At 40.4% G+C, this 15,166-nt stretch overlaps 1 protein-coding gene across 1 annotated transcript in view; it reads right to left on the bottom strand.

Annotated features, from left to right (window-relative positions):
- Adgra3 (adhesion G protein-coupled receptor A3) overlaps positions 1-15,166 on the bottom strand; it is a 105,341-nt gene that overhangs the window by 48,377 nt on the left and 41,798 nt on the right. Inside the window, exons 3-8 of the mRNA XM_036201455.1 lie at positions 14,589-14,660; positions 10,977-11,048; positions 9,112-9,183; positions 7,017-7,177; positions 4,540-4,753; positions 86-250 (exon numbers count right to left, since the gene is read on the bottom strand). Of these exons, the coding sequence (XP_036057348.1) occupies positions 86-250; positions 4,540-4,753; positions 7,017-7,177; positions 9,112-9,183; positions 10,977-11,048; positions 14,589-14,660 (756 nt within the window). The remainder of the gene's footprint in view (positions 1-85; positions 251-4,539; positions 4,754-7,016; positions 7,178-9,111; positions 9,184-10,976; positions 11,049-14,588; positions 14,661-15,166) is intronic.

Here is a 15,166-nt window from a genome sequence, read left to right as displayed (position 1 = left end):
AAGGATGAGACACCAATTATATATCTTTGGGAATACCAAACTTTGGGACAAACCAGCCTTTTCCAATATTTTCCATGTCACTGACCTGAAATCACCTTTGTTGTTCACAACCCTCTCTGGTGGACAGTACTGGGCAGAGCTTTCTAATACCACAATATCAACAGTTCTTGTATTATTCCCACGTTTGGTCTGAACATGGCAGCCCCAATTTCCAGTAGATCCAGCCTGAATATTAGAAATGGTTAGGGCACTGCAGAAAAAAAGAAAAAAATAAGTGTAAAAGAGAAAAACATTAGGATCCTAAAGACAAAGCAGAGCCATAGCAGGGGCAGGAAGAGAGCACAATGGTTCATAACACAAAGGAATTCCAGAAGCTAGTGGGACACAGAACAGCCAGTCCAGAGGGGGAAGTACTGCTGTAATTTACACCTTTCCAAAGATTCCAAAATGTTCACGAAAAAAGGACCAGTATGAAGTGAATAAAAAAACAATGTAAGGAGATGAGGCTGGAGAGATGGCTCCCTAGTTAGGAGCACTTGCTTTACTTGTAAAGGAATGGGTTTATGTTCTCAGCAGCACACACAGCAGCTCACAAACCATCTGTAACTCCCAGTGTCAGAAGGTCTAATGACCTCTTCTGGCCTCCAAGGGTACTGCATGCACATGGTAACCATACACACTCATTGGCAAAGCACTCACACATGTAAAAATAAATAAATAAAAGGATTTAACAGGAAACACTTTGTCGAGAAAGATTATACGAGGAACAGGTGGATCAGTGAGCAAAGGTGCTTGCCACCATGCTTGGTGACATTAGTTTGAGTCCCAGAATCCACAAGTAGCAAGAGAGAATCAATTGCTGCAAAGTCCTCCAACTGTGACATGTACAGCATGTATGGAAGAATACATGTGCATAGACTAAATAAATGTAACTCTCAAAAAAAGATTAGTAAATGATCAGTTAATGATTCCTAAAGAAGTGTCCATATGAAGCTATGTTTCTCCTTAGAGCAGTATCTCTCCATAATGGTCAGTAAATCTCATTCTCAATATGAAATCATAGTTCTCTAACATAAACCTATTAATTAAAGAACAAGAGTCAAAGCCTTCAATTAACCTCCTTTCCTCTATATGATCCACCATGCTTTGCTGTTATGTAGACACAAATGATAAGAAATAATTAGACATAAAGCATGTATCATCTTAATTAACTTATCAAATCATGTCTGCAAGTGAATACACATTTGTCTGGTCTCCTAAATCACCAAGGGCTAGCTAGCATTCTAATAAAGACTCTGAGGCACTGTTACATTCTGAATCATCAAAGAAAATGAATATTAGCTTTCCTAAGTTAAGAAACAAGTGAACAGCTGTAATAAATATTTTAATGATGAGTGACATAAAAAGCAAAATTCTTTATTAAATAATCACTAAATCCAAAGATAGTCTATGTTGTGGAGTTGTACTGAACAGGGATGAAATACACAGAAATTGCCGTGATGAAAACTCTACATAATCCAGGTTGCAAGCTCAGCTCAGAAGCCTTTACTATGCATCTCCTTTACTATGTGCCTAATCCTCAAAAGAACAACGTCTGGTATTCCAACTACAAGTGTCAAAACCGAGTATCTAGTCAACCATAGTGGTACACATCTATAATCCCAGTATCAGGAGGGTGAGACAGGATGATCACAAGGCCAGCCTAAGCTCATAAAACAGCAAAAATATCCTGGGTGTCTACATTCTAATAAATTACTAGCCTAGTCATTTGAAAGACATGGTTAAAAAAAAAAAGAATAAAAACTAACAAAAAAAAATGAAAATTTTACTTTATTTTTAAATAAACACAATGATTTCACATGGGATGTGACTGCCTACCAGACACTATGAAAATAATCATAGCTTAGAATCTAATTAGGCAAAGGACACTTTTCTTCCGTAATTTTGACACAGAACTCATTTGGACCACCATAAGTGCTTAAAGTCCCACATCTCAAAACATGGTACCATCAAAAGGAATATGACATGTTTCTATGGGACACTGTATAGTACTAGCAGTCAGCAGCTAAGTGGTGTCCAACCAATGTCACTGCCTCAGTGTAAGCAGCACTCTGCAAAGATCCTCATAAACTATGTAAACTTTTTTTTGTGGATAACTTTCAACAATGCTTTCAATGTCTAAAAGCATCCACTGGGATAAAAGTTCCAGGAATCCTCCAGACAGCAAGTCTGGAGACAGGAGATTCAAGAAGCAGCAGCTTGAGTTTCATCTTGTAAGAAAAGTACAACCATTGAGTCTTACAAATGAAGGATGGAGGACATCAGGAGACCGATAAGGAATCGTGCTACATACAACCTCACCCATTTCAACAGCCACATGCTTCCGTTCTCTACACATTCAGGGGTGAACTCCGTGTGAAGGATTCTCTATCTTCATGTGCAAGACTGTCTGTCATGTCAGTCAAAAGTTTCTACCAAGAAAAATGTTCGGCCACCTTGTTTTTCTTAGAATTAATGTTTTGTGCTGCTATAAAAAAAGATTTATATATACTTTCAGCATGACTTCGGAAACAGATTTATAAAGTAAATCCACTTTAGTCATACAACTTAGACTTTTAAATTAACCAAAGCTCTTTGTATATAGAAAAGTCTATTATTTTTAAAGTTTTGTTGTTGTATTGTGTCAATTATTGCCTATTTATACAATAAACTCCCTAAGAGTGTGTAATTAGATGAGTTTTGACATATGTATATGCCTGTGTAATTATCACCACAGCAAAGACAGTGTAACAATGAATACATCATTCCTTACAATCAACAGCACCCCTAATAAGGAGTTCAGCTGCGGAGGCCGAGCCCACAGGAAGCCATCCTTTCTGCAGTTGGCAACTCTGAACACTTTAATGAAGTGTAAGGATGTGGATACTGTACTGGGACGCGGAGTTACCAAAAGCAGATAGAAACTAAAGATGATTTGATGCAGGAAGAAGGAAATGCAACTGGGAAATAACCTGAGCATTCTTAAATGGCTTTGGCCTAAGGCTCCTTCCTCTAACACCAGACATACACAATTTTTAGAGCTCAAAAAGTTAGAAGACCAGAGGTAGCAAAGTAAAAGTCCAGATGTCTTACACAGGGAATGCATTCAAGGGCTATGGATGGAACTCAGTGAAGAGCATTTTCTTAGCATGTGTGAAGCCATGGGTTTAAACCCTAGTGACGTCTGCATTAAACACACACATATTTCAGTGGCCACTTACCAGAGACACAGAGCTAGGAGTAGAAGGTTAGCCAAGCTAACTGCGTGGCCAAACAAAACTTTAGTTCTCCTAAGAGGAATACAACAGAAGCCAGAAGAATTGAGTCATAAAAGATTTTCCCTGATGAGACTAAATATTTCAGAATTCTGTGAGCTAAGAAGCAATACAAACATGACATTACATAAATACCTATATAACCATTCATAATGTGACTGCTGATAAATGTCCATTTGCAGTGGGCCAGAGTTAGCCCACAATTTGAATTCTTTATCAATATTCCCTTCATTATACATTTATAACGTCAGGGGCTTAACCCAACATGGTTACTGCACAAATATATATATAGGGTTTTTCGAGACAGGGTTTCTCTGTTTAGCTTTGCACCTTTCCTGGATCTCACTCTGTAGACCAGGCTGGCCTCGAACTCACAGAGATCCACCTGCCTCTGCCTCCCGAGTGCTGGGATTAAAGGCGTGCACTGTACAAATATTTTTAAAGACTATATTCAAAAGAAAAGTAGTCATGAATGATGACTCCTTCAAGATTACTCAGATACTGGCACTGGAGAGCAAGGGTGTAAAAGCATCCATTCTAAACATTAGAAGACATAAAATGAAAATATGCTTCCAGAAAAGAGGGCAGAGTTTTCAAAAGAGAAACAGTAAAATAGAGAATTCATCCCTAAAACTCCTCGAGTTGATTTGCAGTTCGAAGAATCCTTACTTTCTCAGCAAGTTTTCCACAGTATCCCTGCCTTGGCAGTGTGGGAACTGCAGCTTACTCTAGCAGAAATTCAAGCCAAACTCTATACAGACAAGTAGGCAGTGAGCAAGACATGGAGAGAAAGCAAAGATCACACTCATGACCAGCACCCCAAGAGTAACATACACGTTTTCAAGCTGTTTTTCATACTTTATAGAGTTCATTCAGACTAACCAGCCATGAGACTGACAGCTCAGAATTATACTCTTACACTAACAGTAAGTAGGTGGGAAGATAAAGTATGTTAAAAACATAGCATTAATCAGAAGACAAAATAGTAGAAGTGTAGTGATTCCTAAAAGAGAAATAAAAGTTTAGTAGCAGAAATGGTTAGCAATTAGGTTAGGCACTAAAAGTTTACATTTTCCTCTTAAAACTTGGAAGAAAAAGACTTCAACTTTAAGTGCTTTCTTTTTATATTCTGCTTCTTCTCCCCAAACTGGATGAGGAGATGGTTAATTAATTTCCAGGGAAGCACTGCAGCTCCCAGAGGGCAACAAACCCAGGGACATGGTACCTCGCAATCAAGGAGCAGTTGTGAATCATGTTTTTCTCCACAAAGATCCCTTGAGACTCATCGGTCTCCACGATGCGCCCATCCTGATACCACAGCACTTGCATGTCCTGGTCTATGTACGAAGCCATGCACTGGAAAGGAAGGCTGTCTCCTTCAAACACGACCTGGCGATGAGATGGAGTCATGTAGAAGGACGGCAGTTCAAGGGGGGGATCTAGAGACAGAGAAACGAAGAGCCGAGTGAACAAAGGCCAAAACATTCCATGCACTTCATTTAGAAGCCACAGATACTCTGTGGAAATTGATTTAAAAAAAAGCACAAGCACTCCTCGGGACCAGCATTCTAACCTCCTGGGGACCAGCAGTGTAATGCTAGTTCCAATGGGACTGCTGAATCAAGTCACAGCTATGTGCTCTCGGCCTCCCAGGGTCATGTCCTGGAAACTTGATGCCCAGTATGGCAATGCACAAGATGATGAAACTTTGAAAAGGATAAGTCAGTCTCCCGGGAGGTTATCAGGGCACTAGGGGTGCTGCCCTCAGAACCTAGTCTCCTGGAATGAGTTTATGAGTATGAGTTGGTATAGCAGCCAGAGCCTGACTCCTAACAATGTGGCTTCCTGTCTTGAGATGTCAACACCTACTTCACACACACACCTATCACACGATGCCATTATCATGAGGCCTTCTTCATCGGAGACCAAACACTATGGAAGCATGATGTTGACCCTCAATCCAAAACTGAACTAGTAAATGAACCTCTCTTATCTAGAATGTTACTCAGCTTTGCATATTTTGTTATAACAGAAACAAAGTAACACAAATACTTGAAAATGAAACCATCTGACATTCGTTTCTGGTATGAGGAACTCTTCCTTTCCAGGGATGTCCTAATACCACCAGACAAACACAGAAGGAAAGAAAGAGGCCCAATCATAAAGCACTGAGATCTAGAGACCGGAGCTATTGAAGAATAGATGTTGGTGGCTATCATTTTAAGATACATTTTAAAGATCCTATTTCCTTGGATTAAAATGCTTTCTTCTGGTTAAAAAAAAAATATGCATATGGTGGAAAAATTTAAAACATTTAAAGAAAAAATTATTTTTATAAAATAAGTCCCTTATTTCAATCACTGTTTCAAAGACTGTAATTCCTTCCAATGTCAGAAAAAGGGAAAGATTTTACATATCTATGTTTTTAAAAAGTATACAAATACCACTGATTCATTAAAATTAGTTCATTTATCTAATACAACAATTCTGTTGTCAGCAGTAGTGTGTAGTAATCAAAATATAAAATATGCAAAAATATATACAAAGAAATTAATCACTGTGTTATTTATGGAGTGGGAAATTATTAACAAGCTAAAAATGCAGCAAGAAGGAAGCTGTTACATTGCAGCTACAGAATGCACCAGTGGGCTTGATTTTATACCAAGAAGTAAGCTTACATTAGCTTAACTTTCACAAAGGTATCTTTAGGAATAGGATGGCATTTGTTTTCTCTGACAAAATACAGGAAAAAGTGCTGAAGTCAAACATTAAGCCATCCCTGAACATGAAAGAAGATATGTAGTTCGTTCCCCGAGTTTGTGTTTCAGAGTCGGTCTTAATTTTCATTCAGAGAACATCCCTTGCTTGTAAAATAACAATACTACTGGTAAGAAAGAGAAAGGGGAGAAGGACAAGATCATTTATTTCATGTCTATCAGGTGTCACTTTCAGTTCTTACGGTGCATTTTATCACTTTACACAAGGTAATTGTGCTATTTCTCTCATGTCGGCAGAAATTTCCCAAAATCATGATTTTTTTCCAATAACTGTATGTTACATATTGAATGGGTGTGCCCAAAGTCATTTAACTATTTCTCTATTATTATGGACTTCAGCATATGCTTACACATAAAGTGATCAATTCCTTTGAATTAACTCTAGATAGAGAATTCTTATATCTTAACTCTCTATCAGTCCTTAATGAACAGACACAAACTGCTGAACTATAGTTCAAAAGTCATATGCAGCTAAGGGTGTGACTTGGTGGCAGGACACTGGCCTAGCATGTGTAAGGCTGAGTCTGATCCCCAACACAGCAAAACCCAAACTGTAAACAACAACCACAAAGGCTATTATGGATCCCCACTCCTACCAATAAACAGTGAGAGAGCATCCTGAGACTCTTACTCTCCATGAATTCTCCATTTGCCTACTGAAGAATACGTGAGCACTCTGCTGGTCTCTGAAACAGGTTTTCATAAAGCAACGCTGTGCAGAACCAAGAACAGCTACCCCAGAGGCCAATGGAAGAACTGTTTTCTAACCCAGCTGGCCTAAGCACTGGTTTACATTGAGTATTATTAAATTCTTCGAGATTAATTGTTGTGCTGAGAGTCTGTTAAAAGAACTTCAGTCTGTCAAGGAAAACATGGCAGCAAATCAAAACATGGTAAACGCTCCTCCGTTTGCTTTCTCCCTTACCGCATGTTAAGAGCTCCTGCTTCACCCCCGTGACTGGCTGGGCCTGCAGTGACTTAGGATAAACACACCTGGTGTCCCGCACAGTGATGTTCCTCTCCTTTACCCAGCGATGCATCCACAGTATGTTACAGTCACACAGAAGGTACTCAGTCTGAAATTCTCTGAAACACACAGATTAGGACGATAGTGAACAGCATCATGGAGCAGCTGGGCTCTGTACTGGTTTCTTTCTGTTGGAACAGCTGACCTTTTTGTTGTAAAGCACAAGGCACAGACTGTCAACTGGTTAGAGTCTCTTTTCAGTGCCCTGTCGTCCACAGTGTTGGATCTCACCAATACCTCCCATGATCCTACGACTACTTCTGATCAAAGTTGATATAAATCAACAGAATGAAATACTTGTCAGGCATCTTGCTTGTCCCTCTTCGATGCATGACGTCTCAAACCGTGGGCCCTTCTGGCCAGGTCCTATCCCACCCTATCGAGCCTTTACCTTTGACTGTAAAGCACTTGATAATAATTTGGGGTCTTGCATCCTTCCCAAATTTTACAACATCACTGCCTTGTTCTTGGCCTAAATGCTGCCACTTCTATTGCTGATATTGGCAATGAAATAATAATATAAAGGAATAAAGGATGACTATTCTGAAATTATATTCTGGACATCTGAGTAGACTGTAAGCTCTTCAGAGGTAGGGACCATTTTATGGCACTGTTCTCCTATGCACTGGGTGACTCTACATGAAATATAAGAACAACAATACTTTAAAATCAATTTGAAGGGAAACAAAGACCATGCATTTAAGAGAACACTTGAATGTGGCCTTGTACTCTTGTAAGAAAGGAAGACTAAGTTATCAGCCCATTAATGTGAACACTCCTTTCACTAAACAACAACTACCCCTATGATGCACAGTATGATGAATCCAGCTAACAAAACTAACTGTGGAGACTGCCCCTGCCAGCATGGCATATCTAATAGAAAGAACAAAGCATCAGTATTAACTCAACTCTGTAGAACGTTGAGCCTTAAAATAAATGAACAAAGAGCACAGATGAGCACTTTTCTAATATATAATTTGTTAGCACATGGGGTCATCTCATAATTTTAGCCAAAAGAGTGGGAGAGGGGAAGGATACAACGCAGCACAAAAATAATGAAGTTTAAAACATAATCAAAAGCACATGGCTTGATGTATTTCTAATTCATAAGTACTGCCATGTAAAAACACTGCCAATGTCTCCCATTTCCTTGATGAAAACTCTTCCCAGATTCCTATAACTGACCTTATTTAACGTCAAGGGTATGGCTTGGTGGTAGAGCACGTGCCTGGCATGTGCCGTGGCCTAGGTCGAACTCCCAGCATTGGGGGTAGGAATTAATATATACTGAACAGAGGCATCTGGTAAAGAAAGAGTTCCCCGGAAAATGACTCAACCCAATAAATTACACATAATGAAAAGGTGATAGACAATTTAACTGTAATTCTAACAGAAATCAGTATAATTTATAGGCTGAAATAGAGTAATGATTATCTGGAAATATAGCTAATTTTCCAACATGATTCCTTTGCAACCTCTATTTGAGATAGATAAAATAATCTATATAATTACGGAGAACTGTGAAGCTGATCTTACGCAGAGGGACTTCTCAATAAACACTGCTAAGAGTACCAGTAACAAGCTGGAGATTTACGTGAGAGAAATGGTGGGACAGAACTGAATCCTTAAGCCTAAAGCAGTCCTAGCATGTATTTTGCAGAAAGAAGAATGGGCTACACCTTGGGCATTTAATAAGTCAATTAAATGAAATTCAAAGAAACTTCTGGATCTAACAATTAAGTCATGAGAAACAATTGCCCCCAGTTTATGCACCCTGACTACAGTTGGGAGGGACACACTCTGAGGAGATGGCCATCTCGGTGTGAAATATCTGAGATTTACCTCATGAGCAGACGCTGGCTCCGGCAAAAGCCTAAGTTTTGACAATTTGCAAGACATTTCTCATAAAATCTCTTAAACTACAAAACCACTGTTTTCATTCCCCCCCCCAACACTGAATATAAATTAAATACAACAAAGAATTCTTACTTACAAAGACCGCAATGAGCCAAGATAATCAAAAGTTCCTTGAGACAGTGAAGTAAACAAATTCCCTGAAAGGTTTCTAGAAGAAAAAAAGGAAATAGGTCCACTTTTAAAATACTTAGCAACACGTCACTTTTATTACTTGATATTGTCTCAAATATCCTATGATCAGAACAAAACGTAATGAGGAACTCACGAAAGTTACTTGAATTCTTCTATAGAAGAGGGCTTGTGTAAATGCTTCCAGGAGGCTGGAAGACAGTGGTTTTCAGCCTACACAATGTACCAGGCAAACGCTTTAAACACTTCAATGCTAAATAAGATTCTTCTACCCGGTATCAGGAAAACCTAGCGTTCCTTATGGATTCCCCATTAGGGTGCCTGCTCACATGTTCACTTGGGATCACTCAGGAAAGCAACAAACAAACGTTGAAAGAATGGCCTTCACAGTCAGCAGTAACCAGCCACACACCAAGACTGAGCAGACATGACCAGAGTAATAAGCTCCGGGGCTGGAAGGGCTCTTGGTGTCCAGGGCAACTTCAGCCTCAGACACACTCTGTAAGTTCTCTTGGCCTGCTCCCAGACAGATGCTTTACAGTGTAAATCCTTCAGCACGTTGTATGATTAAACTCAACAGTACTAGTGTCATAGTGGGCTAAGGGCTACATGAAAACTATTGGACTAAAGTGTCTTCCATGCCTGATTACACACTCAGGAACTGGAGGAAAGCAGGCAGTGTATGTCTTATTTGGGGGAGTGTTTCCACAGATAGGGGTAGAAAATAGGTACCCCATATTTCTTTAACCTTTGTTCTTTTTTTTTTTTTTAATATAAGGTATTTCCATGCATAGGAAAGTATCTTATTTAAATTTTTGATAGGTTAAGGATATGGCAGGTATTGTTGTAATCTTCAAGTTAAATTTCACATTATCATTTTAAAAAAAGAAAGAAAATGGGTATTCAATAGTAGTAGTAAACATCAGGATAGACAGCACATGCTCTGTGAGTTTCTAACATTAAAGAAGCGTGGAGGTCTCTGGAAAAACCAGCAGCATCATTCAAACACCACAAGGTCCATTTTGTGCACCAAGGACAGATAAATTTAGAGTTTCTGAGAAGAGGAGGTGGGGCAGAACAGAACACAGAAAGGGGTACAGGACAGAAGTGTGGGGGTTGTGAACAGGCCAAGCTCTCCTCTGAGGTATGGGCTGAATCCTCACTGTGGGAGCGAGTGCCACCTTTGGAGAGAGGGCAGAGAATGATGGTGGAGAGGGAGGTCACACCCATGCCAATGGGATCCTGGGTTGAGATGGAGCCCTGCTATCACACAAAGGCTAACACTCAGAATCAGTCCACAATGGTCTCCAGGGAGATAACAGGGCTGGTGTGGTGAGATGATGCATTCTAAGTCCTTAATCTGAAGATCTGAAATCCAACGTGCTCCAAAATATTTGAGCTCCATGACAACAGCATGGAAAATTTTATACCATGAAACTTGTGTTTCATGCAACAAGCGTTTAAAATATTGTGTAAGATTATCTCCAGGCTCTGATTACTGAGTGATTATGAAAGAGAAAAGATTTTCACATTTACATTTGGGTCTCACCTGCACCTTATCTCCTTGTGCATATAAGATCTCCTCAAGTCGGAAACACTCTGGTCCTAAGCGTATCTGGGTAAGGGATTCTCAACCCATCTTCTATTCTGAGGACACTACATCTCACGACCCAGTAGTAAGCTTCCTGTCCCCGTGGCTTCTACAAGGCCTACAGATGCTATTTCAGTGAACATGCCACTGATGTTCAGAAACTCTTGGGTACCTACTGGTTCAAATATCGTATGTTTTAATAGCGTAGGAAAGGTACTTACAGCCGAACTAGATTGGTGAGTCCTCGAAATATGTCCGCGTTCAGACAGCCTATGCGGTTGTTTGTCAGGTCCCTAAGGGAAGGGAAGAGGGATGACTTCATTTAGTTGTCTCAGCTAATACAGGTCTGACAGATTCCGATGCAGGTCAAGAACGAAAGACCCTTCTTTTCCACATCTTCCTTCAAGTGAGATACCAACAACACTTCAGAAAATAGTTCAGGTTTACCTTCCTTCTGGCATACACAGGCAAGATACTATTTAATTATTTTTCAACCATTTACTCTATGAAATTATTCAAGATAAAACCAGAGTAGTAAAACAAGATGCACTCTATCGTACTATGCTCTAGCACTCCTGAGATGCCCTGCAGAGGCAGTCAAGGCAGAGGGCTCCAGAACTTAGCCCGATCATCAAACAGCATCAGCAACTTGTCTTTTATAATTCCATCCTTTAGATACTCAGACGTTCGGACTATGAGGGGGAGACACACTAAATTAACTTTGACCTTACAAATCTGTCGTTCATTCTCAAGTCAAATGACTTTTAACCAAATCTAGGTAACAGCCCAGTCATTCTGCAAGTCTGCCCTAATGTCTAACGATCCCGAGACCTGTCACTCTCTAAATATTTCCTTCTCATAAATCTGTATCAAGTGGCCTCCTTTTTATGTATGCATAACTATTAACTATTATTGATGATGATGATGGTGGTGGGGGGAGCAAGAGCGAGCACAAAGCACACAAGTGCCACAGCATGCACGTGGAGGCTGACGGACAACTTTGGGGGGTTGGTTCTCTCCTTTCTCCCTGTGTCGGTAAACTGAGCTCCTGTAAAAGGCTTGCCCGACAAGTGCTTAGCCTGTGGCCCTCTCACTGGCCCCTTCTTTACTCTCTTCCTGTAGTTCACTCCTGGAACAAGGAACACACTGGAGTTTACATTTAATCAGAGTTGCAGGGAGAACTATGTAGTAAGGCAACTTCAAACTTTCACCTGCAATGGCATGCCTTTCATCTTTGTTTACCAGTGAACTTTACTAATTTGGGGGGGGAGTATCTATGAATCATTCCTTTTATCAGTTGTTGCACTCTGAAGAATTCAATTCACTTGGAATATTAATAGAGAAATGAGAAGCTTCTCTAAAGGAAAATCTCAAAAAAAAAAAAATACTTTTCTTGCCAGGTGGTGGTGGCATACACCTTTAATACCAGCACTCAGGAGGCAGATCCGGGTGGATCTCTGTGAGTCCGAGGCCAGCCCGGTCTACAGAGTGATATCCAGGACAGGCACCAAAACTACACTGAGAAACCCTATCTCTGAAAAACAAACAAACAAACAAAACAAAACCCTTTTTCTCTTTCCTCTAATGTCCACATCATTTTCTGACAGAGAGAAACACACCCTTTGTTACACTCAGAGTTACATGGTAGAAAGGGAGGAGGGTATTCAGAGTGCTCATTTCCAAACAAAAGACGCTAAATTCCAAACTGTGTACTTGATCACCGCAGAAAACACATGCATTTGACTCTAACTTCTAAGATCAGAGCAAGTGACCTGGGTACCTCCTCAATGAGTTTCCCCTTCCTTATTTCAAAGCTACCCTACGTTATCTGGCGGAACAGGATGTTTTTGCTCTGGTTTCCCTCTCTTATGGCTTAAGGAATCTTAAGCCACACAAAGCTTGCTCTTGGCTCATATAGCTCAAGCTCCTTACAATAGTAAAGCCAAGTATTTAATCATGTGGGATTTTTTTTTTAAAGTGGATTTTCCTTTTATTTCTAGGTTTTACAGTTTAAGAAAATGAGGTATCATCTTGTGGGCTGTTGCTTGAACAAGCGTGTTTTGGCCCTATTCATTATCCCAGCTCACTTCTGAGCTTCAAGTGATGTAATTACCACTGACTCTTTGGGAAACAATTTCATTATAGCTCTACCTACTTAAATGGAATTTAGGTATTGATAATGAGGTTTCGTTTGGATTGCGAATCAGCTTAAGTTCGTTGATAAAGCAAAGAAGAAAGTGAATGGGTTTGAGTTTCAACTACTCCTGGTAGTTTATCTTTCAAAAGCTACTTAATCTTCCTGACTCCAATTATCTATAACTACAGACAAAAGCATGGACATTGACAAAAAACACTGTGTGTGGCCACTGAAATGAATGACCTAAAGCTTTGCCAGAAAGAGAGTCTGGGTCTATAAAAAAACTAGCAACCATTAACTACTAACTACATGGCTATCTTCACATCCCACTACGTCTACATGCAGGACTCCTTCAGCTTGCAAGCTGTACACCATAAGCTCAATTACAAGTCAGCTGTTTGGAATTAAGAATGTACTTTCTGGCAGGAAGAACACTGTAAATGGCAATTACCTTCCAAGGCAGGAACACCAGAAGAGCACTTACTGTGCAGTGCAATGCAATGCAAACAGGCTAAGGCAAAACCCAGCACAATTACCACTAATTAAGTTAAATGCTGATGAACAAGATTATTAAACTTTTAGACGGCAGTACTTGAGACATTATTTAGGATAAGGAACTAAGGCGAGAACCCAAGGTTTTCTGAGGCACTTTCAAAACACTGTCATGAAACTGTCTTTTAATGACAGTCTAGTTCCTTTGGCTTGTATCTCGCTCGGCATGGAGGTGTTAGAAGCAGTGACCTTTCTGCTACCCAAACAGCTGTGAAGACAGTGGTGTGGACCACACACGAAATAGGTAACATGTGATGATAACAGAAGTAAGAAGTTGGAGGGGAAAACATTATGGATTGTAAGCATCAGTTTTGGGGAGGGATGACTAAACAAATTGGCCCCAGCTTTAGAGTTCCTGACAGGACAGGGCTTTATCACTAATTCTTCATTGACCTAACTATGCACAGACTCAGAGCCCATTTCCTCCACCCTACTTCTCCGAAAACAGTATCATTCCTTCTTGAGGAGCTCAGTAAGGCAGCGTAAAAAGTCACTGTCTGGTGGCCAACTGTTCCTGACTCTTGGCCCGCACTGTATAGCATATGCACAATAACAAACCCAATTGGCTCTCTCTGGTCTGCCTTTCGTCATAAAAGACCAGACTAAGCACTCAGGAGGTCAGTCCTCCTCCTTTACACCTTCTCACTCCCATCGAGTCTGCGAGTTGTTCCAGAGAAGTGGGAGGGTGGAAGCAGCCAGTGCCCAGCAGCTGTCTTCACAGAGAACAGAGTGGAGGATGCTCTATGTGCCTTTAGTACAGTCACTTTCCAAATGTGAGGAACTAGCAGGAGGTTAGCTTTCAGAGTAATGAAGCTTACTCTTTAGGCTTTGAAGTGAAAACACACAAGGAAATAGCAGGCCATTCTACCATTAGTGGAAAGCCTGAGTTTCTGTGATTCAAAAGATGTACAGTTTGACCAGAGTCATTGCTTGAGGACTGTCTCTACAGTAGTTACGGCTACAGAGCTGACATGATAATGAGTTTGTTAGTGTAAGAGAGGCACCCAAAGCATATGGATAGAACACTTAAATCCTCTCAGTTCTGTCAGGGACCTGGCCAGATGAGCCTCTTTTGTCAAGTTGGAGTTCACTGCAGCTATAAAAGGAATGGTTCAGACTCCCAAGCAAGCAATTCAAAACTCACAATCTCTTCAGTGATGACAGTCCCCAAAAGGCACCTGGGGCTATCCTGCTGATAAGGTTGTTCCGGAGGTCCCTGTGAAAGGTAAAGTAAGAGTCAAATGGTCAATGCTTCATGAAATATTTCGGCATACTACACTTACCTGCCACGGACATAACCTCCAGTATGGGAGAAAACCACAGCAAAGAAGGTTAGACCAAGATCCCCCCCAGCAGAGAGTAGCAGAGTAGGATTTCAATTTTGAGAAATCTGACCTCAAAGCTTGATTCATCAGCAAAAGCAGATGTCATAAAAGGTACAGGGTCCTAATAGTACACAAAGTTCCAACCAGATCTATTTCTTTTGGTTTTTTTTTCCTTTTGCCATTTTTATGTATGTGTGGTATGCATTGTTTGCAAGCATGCTTGCAGACATGGGGGTGCATGTGCATGTGACTGCATGTGCAAGCACATGTATGCCTGCATGTGTAAGCCCAAGGTTGATGTCAGGAATCACCCTCAATAGTACTTCCTCCTTACTCATTAAGGGAGGGTCTCTGAATCAATCCCAGAGCTTGCTCATGGCTTGTCTTGCTAGTCAGC

Source organism: Onychomys torridus, chromosome 10 (assembly GCF_903995425.1).
Source record: "Onychomys torridus chromosome 10, mOncTor1.1, whole genome shotgun sequence".
In the NCBI taxonomy this organism is placed as follows: Eukaryota; Metazoa; Chordata; class Mammalia; order Rodentia; family Cricetidae; genus Onychomys; species Onychomys torridus.
Note: the sequence above shows the minus strand (reverse complement) of the source record. Positions and strands in the feature narration are given on the sequence as shown.